This window comes from Cervus elaphus, chromosome 4 (genome assembly GCF_910594005.1).
Source record: "Cervus elaphus chromosome 4, mCerEla1.1, whole genome shotgun sequence".
NCBI lineage: Eukaryota > Metazoa > Chordata > Mammalia > Artiodactyla > Cervidae > Cervus > Cervus elaphus.
Window position 1 is genome coordinate 22245218 of NC_057818.1, and position 15584 is coordinate 22260801.

The 15584-nt window shown below is 36.4% G+C and overlaps 1 protein-coding gene across 4 annotated transcripts in view; it reads right to left on the reverse strand.

Annotated features, from left to right (window-relative positions):
• TOX3 (TOX high mobility group box family member 3) overlaps positions 1–15584 on the reverse strand; it is a 117859-nt gene that overhangs the window by 19906 nt on the left and 82369 nt on the right. For 2 of the 4 annotated variants that reach the window (XM_043898452.1, XM_043898455.1), the window contains exons 2-3: positions 12416–12481; positions 7984–8235 (exon numbers count right to left, since the gene is read on the reverse strand). In XM_043898452.1, the coding sequence (XP_043754387.1) occupies positions 7984–8235; positions 12416–12481 (318 nt within the window). Of the gene's footprint in view, positions 1–7983; positions 8239–12415; positions 12482–15584 lie in introns of all 4 variants that reach the window. The other 2 variants (XM_043898451.1, XM_043898454.1) reach the window with 1 other exon arrangement.

The window sequence follows — 15584 nt, forward strand, 5'->3', positions numbered from 1 at the left end:
TATGGCTGAGTAGTATTTCATTGTGTACATGTATCACTTCTTCACCCATTCCTCTGTTGTTGGACATGCTCTCATGTCCTAGCTATTGTTAAATAGTGCTGCAATGAACATGGGGTGCATGTATCTTTTTGAATTATGGTTTTCTCCAGGTATATGCCCAGGAGTGGGACTGCTGAGTCATATGGTAGTATGATTTGAAGAGTACTCAAGGATTTATTTTTGCAACCAGAGAAAATTATTCTGAATGGGCAGATCACAGACTTCTAACAGAAAGCACACTGCCTTCTAGTTGCCTCTAAATACAATTCAACAAAGTCTTTGGGCAATGATGTCTTGATGGTTTGTCCATGTCTTCATGGGCAGAGTGCTTAGCTGAGACTTGCTCCTCTCTCCACCTGATAAAAAAGCCTCTTTGTCGTTTGTTTTTTTAAAAAGGAAACCAAGGAATGGATGTTTTGGGTAGTGGTCCCTTGTTTTCTTCAATTGCCTGAAATCCAGTCTATTAATGAACATTAATCATTGGAGTGAATGGTAAAAATCTGAATAATTTTATATTAAAAAGGAAGCTTTTGCTCACTAGCATAAATTAAAAACTGGAATCATAAATTAAAAACCATGATCATTGGAATGCCAGGTAAATACCAAGTAAAGCAAATAACAACACAGTCCATCTAAATATGGGGATCTGCCTAAGATTTGGGGCCAGAGTTCTGCTTTCTCCTTTTGAAAAAGGATGAAAGAGAGATGTGAAAGACTAATTAGCCTCAAACTGAGACTGCCTCCTTGATTTAATCAAGACTGAAAGAGAATGAAAAGTTGAAAAATGTCCCTACTGTGTAAATCATGATGGCATATTACCATGTTCATACTTCCTATAAGATATATGGGGTTTGAGGGGATGGGGAGGGAATGGAAACAGGTTGCTCTTACTACCTTAGCCAAGAAAGCTCTACTTCCTTTACATATTCAAATTTTTTCCACTCCTACTTTCAGGCCCACAAGGACCAGTCCTTCCACGAAGTCCTCTCAGAGTAAATTTCTCTTTCCTTCCCATGCCTGACATTTATCTTTGTGATATACACTTGGTGATACATAATCATACATCCTCCTGTATTGCTTTCTTGTTTCTTTTACAAAGTAAAATATATTCAAATAGATTTTATAATTTTAAATATCACACATTATTCTATCGATTGTGACTCACTACAATGGTGCTTACTTCCATCTTTGAAAGTAAGCCAAAGGATTTTGGCTCAAAAGGAATTTTAAAAATCTAAGATGCAAATGTATTTTATGCATCTTCCATCTGCATTTACAAATATTCTCTGTAACAATTCAACCTCAGGTTTTCATAATAAAGGAGAACAACTAATTAAGAAGCAAACAGCCCAAACATACTAGAGAGTGTGACTAAATAAATTTTCACAATGTGTTATTTTAATCAATATTTCTTAAGAAATGGAGTAATTAAACAATTATCAGTAATAAAAAGTGCTTTGTATTTATAAATATCAGAGAACTACAAATAGGAAATCCAATAATTTTAAGCTCAATTATTTAGTTATATTCTATAGCAATGTTAAAATTTTATTTGCAGATAAGCAATTAATCAATACTTAGGCATAACTAATGTATTCCTAACCCAAGTAGAACCTCAAACAAATAAAGTTGTGCCAGATGCATACCAATGATAATTACAGACCTACATACCATATTCATCAAAATATCTACACTGAAATAGATAATTTTTACTTAATAACTACTCTCAGGGTTATAATCAAACATACCTACACATGAAAGTTTTGTGAAAAACAGTCTTCCCCAAAGTTAATTAATAGTTTCTCAGCAAAATAAAAATTTCAAGAGTTTATGATAAAACAATGGTATTTTCTCATACACCCTCTAACTCCTTTGTTTTACCAAGCAGTCAGCTCTATATTGATTTTATTTGATCCTAAATTAAAATTTTAAAGATTAATTCTATTTTTACAGCTGTTGATGTTTTAAATCCCCTTCCCCTCCATTTTTATTTAGTAGTCAAAGTACTCTCTTAATAACCAATAAATATTCTCTCATGATCCTTTCATTCATTCATATATTCAACAAAATATTTATTGAGAGCTTTGTGTGTTTCAGCCCAGACACTTCTAGGTCTCAGGATGAACTAGTAGCAGACAAGACAGGCAAGGAGGGGAGGACAGGCCTTAAACAAGCAAAGAAAAACTGTCTCTAAGGGCAACAGGGCTGTGAATAAAAGAAAGTGAGACAACAGTACAGGAGTAACTATCATCCCTCTAAAAATTGTTTGAGAGCTTTCCTGGTGGTCCAGGGGGCCTCCCAGCTGGTAAAGTGGTAAAGAATCCGCCTGCCAGTGCAGGAGATGCAGACGTCGTGAGTTCGATCCCTGGGTCAGGAAGATCCCCTGGAGGAGGAAATAGAAACCCACTCCAGTATTCTTGCCTGGGAAATCTCATGGAGAGAGGAGCCTGGTGGGCTCCAGTCCATGGCCTCACAGTCGGACTCAACTGAGCACACACACACCCTGGTGGTTCAGTGGTTAAGAATCCAGGTTGCAATGCAAGCAAGTCCAGTTCAATCCCAGGTGCAGGAAGATCCCACGTGCCACGGGGCAACTAAGCCCAAGCGCTGAAACTACTGAAGTCCACGTACCCTAGAGCCCATGCTCCTCAACAAGTGAAGCCACTGCGATGAGAAGCCTGCACACGGCAACTAGAGAGTAGACCCTGCTCACTGCAAGACTAGAGAAAGCCCATGGGCAGCGACAATGACTCAGTGCGACCAAAACTAAAATAAATACATAAATAAAAATTTGTTAAATGGTCTGTCTACTGTCCCTAACCCACAGGGAAGTACTGCCAATGCTATAAAAGATTATAACTGTAGATTATATGTTCAAAATGAGACACAGGGAAATAAATCATAGGCTAACTTTTTAATAACATGTTTTTGTTTCCTTGAATGTAATAAACCAGCCAAGTCATCACAGGTTGCCCTTCACAACAGCTAATTGGGTTTAGTAGAAATTTGGAACATTCCCCTCCTTCAATACATGATCTTTTTAAAAGCAAAAACATGATCCTAAAGTTAACTCAGCCTTAAAGAGAACACTCCAATGTTCAGGGTTAGTAGGTACATAGAGCTATGCATGGTACAAGGCTATTTGCTCTACCAAGAAAGGCAGCTTGTATAATGTCTGTGGCCTTGGTATTTTGAGCAGACAATTGTCAAGGTGTAGTAACAGCTAAACTAAAGTTGACTCCGGACAACATGCCTCTATGAAGCAGTCATCAGACTCTGTGTTTTGGTATTACATGGAAGAGACACTGCTAACCAAAAACTCAATTTATAAGTGATCAGTCTCTAATGATTAAGAATATATAGCATTTAGTAGGTGCTCAGTAAATGTGTGCTAGAGTTAATATGGTTTCAATTTTATAATTTGGACTTTGAAGAGATGGGTCCCACTGCATTCAAAGTGAGTCATTTTGCTTATGTAAGACATGCCTTTTCTACTGTTAACTTACAATAAGAAAATGTTTTGACCATACTTGACCAAAAATAAACATTATTGAAGTAATCGTTCAATTTGTATGAGAAATTGTTGGTCCCCTCCAATGGCTAAATGGTAATCGTCCAGCGGAATTTAGCTTTGCCGCTTCTATTGACAATAGCAATGAACATGTCCATAACAATAATAAGGGCTTGTTTTAATAGAACGTTCCACGCATTAAACACATTAATGACCCATGAAATAACTGTTTTATCTGTAACACATTAAGCAACATTGCTAAAACAATGTATTAATTGAAAGTCGGATATTTCTCTGAAGATTTTGAAATACAAAAATGGCATGGAAGTTATTTTGTGAAAATAAAAATAATCCAGAATTAGACCCATACTAAATGACTGTATGAAAAATAAAAATTTCTAAAACAAGCCTGGCAATTTTAGAATTATTTTGATACACTTCCATTTTTCTGATCAAAAATGATATCTGTCTGGATTATGTCTTAAGAGCTTTATGAATATTTTAAAAGCTTCTTCTTTTTCTTCTCTGTGTGCTTATCTTCTATAAGACTTTTTTTCTCTCTTATTCTCTTTCTTTAACAGGTACAGAGACTACCATACTCAAATTTACTTCCCTTACTGCCATCATTTTCAATTTTCTAATACTATGTTTGATATTACCAAAGCACCAGGAGTACTTTCTATAAATATATGCTATCACAATTAAGTCCAAAGCAAATATCAAACAGAAAACGTTGGTCCTTCAAACATGAAATATAATGCACAAAGAAAAAGTGTGTGAATTATCAGTGTGTTTTATAAATTCTCTTTGGGGGGGGCATCTAAAATATCAGACTAGAGACAATTATTTTACTGTCTGTTTCTTGGATATCAAAGAGAATTTTGAAATTCATCAAAGCTAACCTTCTGTTATGTACAACAGGCTAAGCTGAAAAGAATGTTAACAAGTTCAATTTTCATTCAATCAGCACTACTGCTCTCTGAAATGTTTCATTGCAGGAAAGAAATAAAAATAATCTATATGGTAATTATGAGGATGAATCCCCCAGTAACTTTCAGCTACATGAAAGGTCAGTTCTATTCAAGATATTTTATCAGTCCCCTGCACATACTCCTGTCCTGTCATTTTAAATCTGAACAGCATTTTATTTTCCCATTTACAGCTACCTGCAGAATTAAGTACTTAAGCCAAATAAGAAAAAAAAAAAAAGAAAGAAAGAAATGTTGAATGCTGGCAAAGGCTATAATAGCATAGAGATAAATCGTTCAGCTGCTCTCTCTCAAGCCTCTAGGGCTGCAGATTTTTCTTCTCCTGGTGCACTGTGGGTATTCAAAACTTGTTCAACATGATTTCATTTCATTTCAGGCACTGCCTGAGAAAACTAAATTACAGAATCAATCATACAGAAGGTCAGAGTGAGACTTCATTACAAGTATTGCATGCTTGCATGAATATCTTTCATTTATGACTGACCCAATATGTCACAATAGCTGTCTAGTAAAAATAATCCACTTTCTGAAATTGATGTACTACTGATGTCAATGCTACTCAGCAGGCTGGGCAGATTATAGAGAGGTGTTAAAAAAAAAAAAAAGAAACCCTTTAGAGCGCATGTTGTAGATTTTTAGGATTGCCATCTTTTGTAGATTAAAATAATTTCCAGATGATCATCTGAACTGACAATAATGCTTAGAGGTAAAAAGAATTTTTAACCAAACTATGACTGTTGATTTTGACTTGCCAACCACATCCTGTTTGAAAATACACATATCCACAACAAGCAAATCAAGGTTGTTCTTTGAAGCCACAAATGCATCAGATTTCAATTTTTTCAACAATTCGCTTTTGAATAACCAGGGCATTATTTGCATATTGGATTGCTAATCATTAGACTCTTTTCAATCTCCCCCCTTTTCTTTTTTGTTCCTGCTTTCTGTTTTTTAAATATAATGGCAGAAATTTAAAGAAGATAAACATGTTGCCAACAAAATAAAGTTAATCAGTAATGTGACAAACTGTCACTCTCTAAAGGAAAACCAAAGAGGCTCTGAAGAAAAGCTGGTTCAAAACTACATAAACAAGCTGGCTTTTCTTCTTACATGATAGTCTTAATTTACTATAGCAATTCTTAACCGACAGCCATATTCATTTGGATAATAAAACTTCTTAGTTGCATAAGGTACCAAATAGCCAGTGCACACTGGGAAACTGAATGCATGATGTATAAAGTATTATTTATTATTTTTCTGGTGACCTTCCTGAGGGAAATCTCCGAGGAGCTGCTGTGGAGCATTACGATGTCGCCAGCCACCTCGGTACCCGGAGGGAAATATAGAAGAACCTTGACATAACCTATTTTTAACCATGCCTCTGGCGATTCTGAATTCAAGTTTATAGGTGAACATGTCAGGTAGTACACAGAACAAAGCCAACGACACATTGTATTCATCGTAATTCTGTCCTGGTACGTTTTATTTTTTCCAACATTTGTGATTTAAAATCCCATGACATTTCTTCAAGGTGAAATTCTACTCGAATTTTCAACAAGATTAGTTTGTTTCCAGCCAAAATAAATATCATTCAGGTTCAGCAAAACTTCAGAAAGGCACCAATAAATGCGATGAGGTCCACATAAACACCATGACAACAGTTTGTACTTAGCTAAAGGACTTCTACTTTTAAAAATCAATGAAATAATTCAACTGCATGAGTGATTAGCAATACATTACAAAAGAAGCATTAAAAATTGAGTCCTCTCTCCCAACGCCACTCCGTGAAAGCATTGTTCTTTAAGTGTATGTGAATATCATAATTATTTTATGATTCCATCTTTAGTTCTTTCCAATATAGTAAATTCAATTGACCATGAAATGAAATTTCATAGTCAAAATGCCTCCTTTACACTTTTTTATAGCAGCAATAACAGTTTTATAGCTTTAAGGCAAGGTAATTCATCAGATGTTTAATTTAAAGGCAGATTCTTATATTATTAATAAATATTTACCAATTTAATAAAGCACACATTTTAGCATGCATTATATGGTCTTTTAACTATTTCCCTAACTTAAATGAGCCTCACTGAGCATCTATGAATAATGGTGAACCCTGGGCAAACTCCCTTGGCAACTAAACACCCTTTTTATTTTTATTATTTTCCAGGCACAACATTGCAAGGCTGATTGTAGAGAAACAGAGGACAGAACCCTCCCTTCCAGTGTCAAAGGGACAAAAATGCAAGAAAGTCCACAGGAAACAATTATTTGAGATGGCGAGGAACATTTATGAATACTTAATGACCATTTCCCGACTGTTCCTTACACTCTTTTCTGACAAAAAAGTAAAAATAAAAACCCTGATGTTCAGCTCAAACACAAAAGATCACAGGCAAAGAAAATTATGTTGCTGCAATCCTATTTGGGAAAGTAATCTTATATTTCAGAGCGCACACTGAATCTTTGCACTGCTAATCCACTACATATTTTGCAATCATCTGCTGTTATCTGGGGAATTAACAATGAAACCAATAAACATCACTGGCATGGTCATAATGTGCAGAGAAATATGTAAACAAGCAATAGGATTTGTTTTTTGTTATACCAACACATCTGTTTCATCTTATCAGGGTTTAAGAAAAAAAAAAGCCCTATAAACTATTAATCTTGTTTTAAAATGTCTGTTTCATACTTCACCTAGATAGACACCCAATGCCTTATATACTATGGTAGGGAAAAAACAGCCCCAGCAGAAGAGTTTAAAATACTTAAGTAGATTTACTCTGGTGATTGCTAACTATAATTGCACACCAAGAAAAACAGAACCAAAATTATTGCATTAGTAATTTTGGCTCTCTGGAGTGCCTTATTTGATGTTTACAACAATAAATAACACAATTAGCTATATTTCACAAAATAACCTGCTCTATACTTTCCTCTGTTGGTTATGAACAATTATTCTTTTTCCCTTTCTCTGTATCACAGTTTGAAATTTCATTTCAGGTAGGAGCAAATCACATATCATAAACATGATGCTTTAATCCAACAAATGCAAAAAGACCTGGGCCCTGGTAAGGGCTCTCTTTTTAAAAAAAACTCTCCTGGGCAAACTTTCAACTCAAGGACATATCTTTGTTAAACCAAAAGCAAGGGAAGATTGGCTGCTTTCAAACCAATGAGTCAGACTACTTTAAAAAATCAATTCAAACCAGAGGATCTTATGGGGTCCTCCTTTTTCAAGTCAACCAACCCAATGCCATCTTGACCAACACCAGGGACTGCTCCACTATGTGCCTTTAAATGGCACCAGGAGGAACAATCTACATGTCCACCAGTCCCACACGGGCATGGGCATGTTTCAGGACATGGGCTCTCAGATCTTTACCCCGCAAAGGTCAAACGATAAGTAAAACACTTTCAAGCAGTAAATTTGATGCCTACCATATGCAACGCACTGCTATGAAGCACGCCATCTTGTTCCACGAGATTTCTTGAGATTGTTATGGAAGGAAGATCCAGGCTTTGAGGGGGAAACTGGGGTGTGAATTCACTTCCCTGGGAAGGCAGCGGATCGCTGAGGCCTTGAAAAGGCAGAAGGACATCAGGCATGCCCAGGGCGGGATCTGACTCTGGAGGCGGCGTGATGGGGGGTATTTCAAACTCCTCATCCCCAAGGCTTGGTGTATGGAATGTCTGCTAAAAGGAAACAAAATATAGATATCTTCATATTCTGTTCCTAGATCTTATTTCTCCTCGGAGGGAAAAAGAACGATGTCACATGAAAACACTACACAGCTAGACCAAATATTTATTTCTCAAATGAAAACATCTTAAACACAGATTTCCATATATAAAGTTTTGCTGATCATTCTGATTAAAGATTTAAGTCTCATTATCATATGGTTTTAATGGAGTATCAGTATTAACAGTTTTTTAATGCGTACTTAATTAGCAACATCTGTCTTTGTTGTTAGTTGGAGCACCAGCGACATTAGATTTGGCTATATAACAAATTGCCACTTTATTGATATGTTAGTGAAACAGCTCAAACGCTTACATTATCCACATGCTTCATCAAATGTTGACGATTTTGTGGAGTGCACACACAACATTAATCCGGAAGTGAACATTACACATATTTACTTTCTGCCACAACATATAAAACAAGTGATGCCGAATGTATGGTTTGCTTTTTTAATTTCCTTATTGGTATAGTCTCAAGTGCAATGCCTGCTTCCATGGAAGTTGCTACTGTTTGTAATAAAGCATTTTATATAAGGATCATCAGAGCATATTTATCCAGGGCTTTTATTTAAACAAAAAGGAGAATTTTCTTTTATAGGAAGATTTTTGATTTGTATTTATCAGAACACTTCTCTTCCAGTCTTCAGTTTTTAAAGGCCATAGAAGGAGCATAGAGATATATTGATAGAAATGTACTAATTCCATGGATGTTTCTCAAGTACTTAATGTTATTTCTTAAGACCAAAGTAAATAATGCATACTTTTTTCAGTGCTACTTAGACCCTTAAAGATAATATTTTCACATAGGCCCTTGGGGTGCAAATTAGAGCTGCCTGCCAAACCCCATGAACTATCTTTCTTAAAATAGAACTTCAATTTTGTGGGAAGAGGGGTCAATGTCTAGAATATTCTTTTTGGTAGGGTGAAGCAGTTACTCAGATACTTTTTATTTCCAGCTCAGAGGGTCAATATTATAGTTCATTTATTATTAATAGTAATTTTTGAAGAATGAATTGGTGCAAGATAATTTGAATCTACTATAATTGGTTAAGAAAACTAATTAAGAGCTGAAAATCATCCTTCTTCAAGCTATCAATGATGATGTAACTTAATAACCATTTGAAAGAAAATAGAAACAAACCCAAGGGGAGAAAACACACACACACCCTTTCTTGTCTATAGAACCTGTCAACTGCTATTCGTATCTCACCAGAAATAAAGAAGTCACAAGCTATGGGTGTCCATGGCTGGGCAACTGAACATCTTGAGTTTCTCAGTAGATTCAGTAGATGCAAAACATGAGAGTACAATAGCACATTTGAAAGCTGGAGTGAAATATTAGATTATCTGACATATTGATTCCAAGAACGGCTCCCCAAAAATGTCAGTTTCCAACTGCGGTACCCCGAGTTCTCAAACACAAAGGATGAATTGGCCACAAGCGTGGCTGGCTAATGAATGTAACCCTATGGCTGCATTTGCTGTTATTTTGGCACTAATGTGGTCTAGTAACAGATGCAACTGTAATTTGTGACTCATTTGCTACCCCATTACTGCTTAATGAAATCTAACATATCACATTAACAATACGGATAAACACTCATTCTTGATATGTGGCATTTGGCTGTTTTCATTACCACTGTAATTAACACTTGAAATATTATTTCAATAAATATTTAAAGTACTTTAAAAATGGTCAGGGTAATCATGACACAGACAGAAAACATAAAGCAAATGTGTGAATTTCAAACTCAGAGCATCCTGGTCCCCATAGTGTTATCTACTGGGAGATATCTATGGGAAGGGAATCAGTTTCAGGCACAATTTTGACTTCACAGCATCAAACCTAAAGTCTTCCTGAATGAGTTTGCACTCATTAAAATGTTAAAAAACTAAACAAATTTACTTTTAATGCTTTTAATGAAGTGATTGGGAAATTAGGCACATACTATAATGTAGTGTATTAACATTAACTTGGGCTTTATTTTTTGCTCAAGCAAACATGTACAGTGAAATCATTACATAGGATTATTTTTTAAACTTGAACATAAAGTATGTCTTTTGCTAGGCAGTTAAAATTAAAGAGATTTTCATTTTTATTTTTGTTAAGGTATAAAGAGATCTTACATATATGTCCCTCCAGTATATTTTTTAAAGAAATTAATTTTTACATAGAATTCAATATATTACTATTTCATAATCTAATAAAACAATACCATAACATTATATTATATAACTAAGAAAATGCTAAAACCTTAAATGACTTTTAAAGAGAGGTAATCCATGAAATATAAAGTTAAACATTCCTTAGAGAAACGAGTAATCAAAGCAATGGTTATCTGAGATAATAAAAATAACCAAGTATGGCAGCAACCAAAAAAAAGACATTGACTTCTGCAACCACACCATATGACCAATATCAGATTAATCAGTTAGTTTATATAATTACTTTTTACAGATATTGACTTTCCAGTGTTTACCTTGTACATGTTAAAGTAGTATGTACATGGTTAAATACCATCTGTACTGAAATGTTCAAAACATTTGTTCCTTTTGATAAAAATGCAAATCTGGAGAACTGTTGTATCAACATATAACAGCCAATGTCTGACACGGTGAATTATCACAGCTGGAATTAAATTGTCTCTGAACAGCTGCTGGCACTAGAGCTTTCATCAATGTTTGATTCAAATGTAGGGAAAAAAATCCTACAGAATGAAACATCATGTTGTCCTTACAGATGGGGTTTGTGCTCATTATCACAAACAACACAGCAGCCAGTGCCAAACAATATTCCCTTATCTAGGCAGTCTTCTTGGTTAGAGAGATGACGGTCACTACAAAAATGATTAATTTATGGATACCCTTAATTCTTGATTCCCCACTTTTTCTACTCATTTTGCCAAGTTCATTTCTTCCATACCACTTGCCTTCCTGTAACGGAGAAAATTTACGTTATGATTTTCATTCTCTGGGGTCAAGCTGGTTCACTTTCCTATATTTGAATGTATTTGGAAAATGAAGAGTTTTGTATTATGGGCACTGCAAGAGGAAATGTTCCATTTTCACTTCTGCTTGTTTTTGTTTCCTTAAATCTCACACAGGGTACCATTTTCAGGAAACCATTTCTTGATCTAATCAAGATGGAGGTTTTTCTGGAAGGCAGGCCAGTGAGACCAGGGGAGCAGCCCTGTCACTGAGTAAGGAGTGCAGTGAAAACAGCAACAAGAATATGTTCATTCCACTGATAACCTTCACATACTCTCATGGTTTCCCAGCATGGTGCTGCCTTTTGATTCCATCCCTCTATTTTCCTAGCCCTGACAGTCTTGGAGCATGCTCATTCATTCATTCATTCATTCATTCAATACATATTTACTGAGCAGAGGTGGTGCTAGAGGTAAAGAACCTGCCTGCTAATGCAAGAGACATAAGAGACGCGGGTTTGATCCCGGGGTCGGGAAGATCCCCTGGAGAAGGAAACGGCAACCCACTCCAGCATTCTTGCCTGGAGAATCCCATGGACAGGGAAGCCTGGCAGGCTACAGTCCACGGGGTCGCAGAGTCAGACGTGACTGAAGCAACTTAGCAGGCGCTGTGTGCACACCACTATACTCAGCTGTGGGAATCTGACAAAAAACACTCATTTTACATCACATCCACTGAAGACCCGACAAATCATGATGCCATTCTGCCACATCATTCCAAAACCATGGCAACTTAATGAAATGATTTCCAGAGCGGTGTGATGCTTAAATATTTTCTATTAGAAATCCCTTCCATCCTAGTTTCCAAAATAACCCTTATCTGCTTAGACACCAATATAGTTTGGATAGATAGTCTCTTCTTATATATTTACTGCTGTTTGCACCTATATTTTTTTTTCACTAAGAGGTGTGTGTGTGTGTGAGTTACTAACACTTGTAACAGCCTACGGACGAGTGATAAAGACTTGTCAGGTTATTTTCTCTTCCAATAGGTTTTTCTCATTTCTCCTCCAAAGTTGTTACCTCGTGCCATGTAAGAGCCAGAGTGAGATAAATTCAATACTTGGCTTTTCCCTTCAAGCCTTTTAAATGATCTAAATAACAGACAAAACATGAACAGGCACATTAAGACAGACACCTACCTCGCTGGCGGCAAAGAAAGCGTTGTTTGCCTCAGCCATATTCATGTAGTTATTGTTATTTCCAAACTGAAAGAAAACACATTGTTTTATGTTAATATGCCGTGTCATAAAGAATTCTGGGGATTTACTTAGCGCTCAGATGGGATCTGGAAAGAACGTTGGTGTGATGAGATAAAAGGGTGGTCTGCCTCAGACGAAATCTGAACTGTGACAGGTTTCAGAGCACCATGCTATATTCTGTCGGCTGACTCCCTCAGAAAATAAAGCATCGAGTTAAGCTTACGCGATAATTCTAGAAAATAGTGTTGTTTCTCATCAAGACTAACAGTGAAAGGAGACAACTGTAAACATTTGCCCAACTGGTCACTAGTGGGTGTTGTTTATCGAACTGGCATTTGTCAGAGGTTAGAAGGAAAAGAGTTTCCAAGAAAATCACCTTGACACATTTTTAAAGCATGTTGGGACTTCATAGCTTACTTTTCAAGAACAAATGTCACAAGTGTACCTAGACTAAAATGTGAATTAAATTGAATAGAATTCAGTTCCCAGGACTCAAATTCTATTTTCCCCTGAATAGGGTGTGGCATGAATATAAATAAATAATAAGACTAAAGAATATTTTTTAAACCTTCAAATAGAGTTTAAAATGATATCTATATCCATCAGAGCTGTTGAAAATAGTGGTATTTAATCTCTCAATGTAACATTAAGTGCAAAGAGGTTTAAAAAATAAGCAGGATCCCATGAACACAGCAATTTTTATTTAATTCCCTAACACAATAGCCCATTCAGACCATCACAAGTAAGACTGTATCAGCATTTCAGACATAAGCTCTTTCCTTCCAGAGACCTGTTATCAAAATGTAAAACTTGGATTTTGGCAGAAATGCATTTTCAGGTTCAGATGGTCTAAGAAGGCACATTTTTGTTGCTTTAAACATTTCTGTTATCAGTCTGGCAATGTAGAGAGGCTCTGGGAACATAATTATCTGGAACTATATTATTTTCACGATTTTTAAATGGTAAAAGAATGCCCTTCTTTTTATAAAGTGTATTATTTCCTCCCTTTCATGCATCAAATAACACATAGATTTGGTCTCCAACAGGTGAAATGTATATCCATTCTCTATTATAAATACAGCCAGTAATTATTTAAAGTAAAAGGCACGATTTTCCCAAGGAGGTAGACAGACAGATACAAATACACAGATTGATAAACACAGAGAATAAATATAAATACAGACATACAGATATGAAAGACCCACAATAAACCCACACATCCTCCTCTCAATACGCCCCCACACACTTATTTCCGAGGGGCTCTCATCCTCCAACTCTGAACCTGTAGGATTCGCGCACAGAAGTGGGATTGACATGCTCTACTTTATCATGTCAGGGATCCAAGAACTAAGCAGGATTTATACAGAAGGCTCTAATGGTTCCAGAACGCTGTTACGGTCTACAGAAGCAAAATCCCACCCCGTAAACCGACACCTAAATACATCCTCACACAAGGAGCCCTCAGATTCATTTGGATAAGTATCTTTATGAGGATTTCTGAAAGATGTACTTGTTAGCGCTTAAGAAAGCCCTTTATCTAGCTTTTCTGAAGGCATGTGATATCGAAAACACGTGGTGATGGGTTCACAGATGTCTACTTATCTCTGAACTCATCAAGTTGTATACATTAAATATGTACAGGTTTTTTTGTATGTCTATGATACCTCAATAAAGTGTTTCAAAAATAATTTTAAAATATATATAAAAAAAAAACACATGAGCAGGTGCATGCACATACACATATATTCCACCCCACCCCACTGGCCCCCGGCCCATTTTTCCACAGTGTTAAATACATGCGAGAGAAAGGACAGGAATTTCTGTTGAATAAAGGAGTTTAGAATTAAGATCTCAGGCCTCCATCTCAAATGTTCTTTTTAGGGTATTTATGAGAGCTTGGATCACGATGTATATTCCGTGTACCAACCCTGGCTCCCAAGCTACTGACGACAGCCTGTATCACAGCTTTACTGTTACTTAAATGTAGGTTTTGTTGGGGAATTAGAAATCCATTTAAAGCAAACAGCTCATTATCAGAGAGGTTTTTTTTTTTTTTTTAAGATTAAACTCACTTATTATCTAATAGCACCTAAAACAACAAAGAAAAATAAAATGGCTATTAAACGAAGGGCTTAAACAATTCAAAAAACAAATTAAGCTTAGAGTGAAATAAGAACTGGGTTAGAAATCCTCTTCTGAACAGTTAGCATGCGAATGTAATTACTGAAGAAACTACAGCTAATCAGCTGTGAATTGTATCCATTAATTAGTATTTGCCCTGGAGAAATGAGAAAAATCAGTAACAACGCGGGCACGGTGGTGCGTTGATGAGCCACGGGACGGCCCCCTCCGTGGTTACTCAAGCAGGTGGCTCCAGTGGCCCACGTAATTTGAAAAGCTCTCACCTGAAGTACTGAGCTGGCATTACAAAGCACTCCTTGCATATCCTTTGTATCTATATAAGGCCTTAATGAATGGCTTTTAATTTGGAAACACTTCGTGATCAGGCAGGAAGAGTTATAAATCATCTGAAATGGAAGCAAAGGTTTCTATTCTGTTTGGGGTAAAAATATCTCCTCTGGGTTGGAACTGGAGGGTACTCAGAAGAAAAAAACAAAAACAAAAACAGGATGCCCAGCTAAATTTCCCTTTCAAATATACCACTGTATTTAAAATGGATAACCAACAAAGACCTACTGTATAGCACAGGGAACTCTGCCCAATGTCATGGGGCAGCTTGGATGGAAGGGGGACCTGGGGTAGAATGGATCCATGCTTACATAAGGCTCAGTCTCTTTGCTCTTCACCTGAAACTATCACAACACTGCTAGTCAGCCATACTTCAATTTGGGCTTCCCTGGTGGCTCAGTAGTGAAGAATCTACCTGTCAACGCAAGAGATGTGGGTTCGATCTCTGGGTGGGAAAGATCCCCTAGAGAAGGAAATGGCAACCCACTCCAGAATTCTTGCCTGGGAAATGCTATGGACAAAGGGGCCTGGTGGGCTACAGGTCACAAAAAGTAGGACGTGACTAAATAGCAACTCAAATATAAAATAAAAAATTAAAAAAAAACACCACTTTATTTTCGTATAATTACGTTTCGTGCAG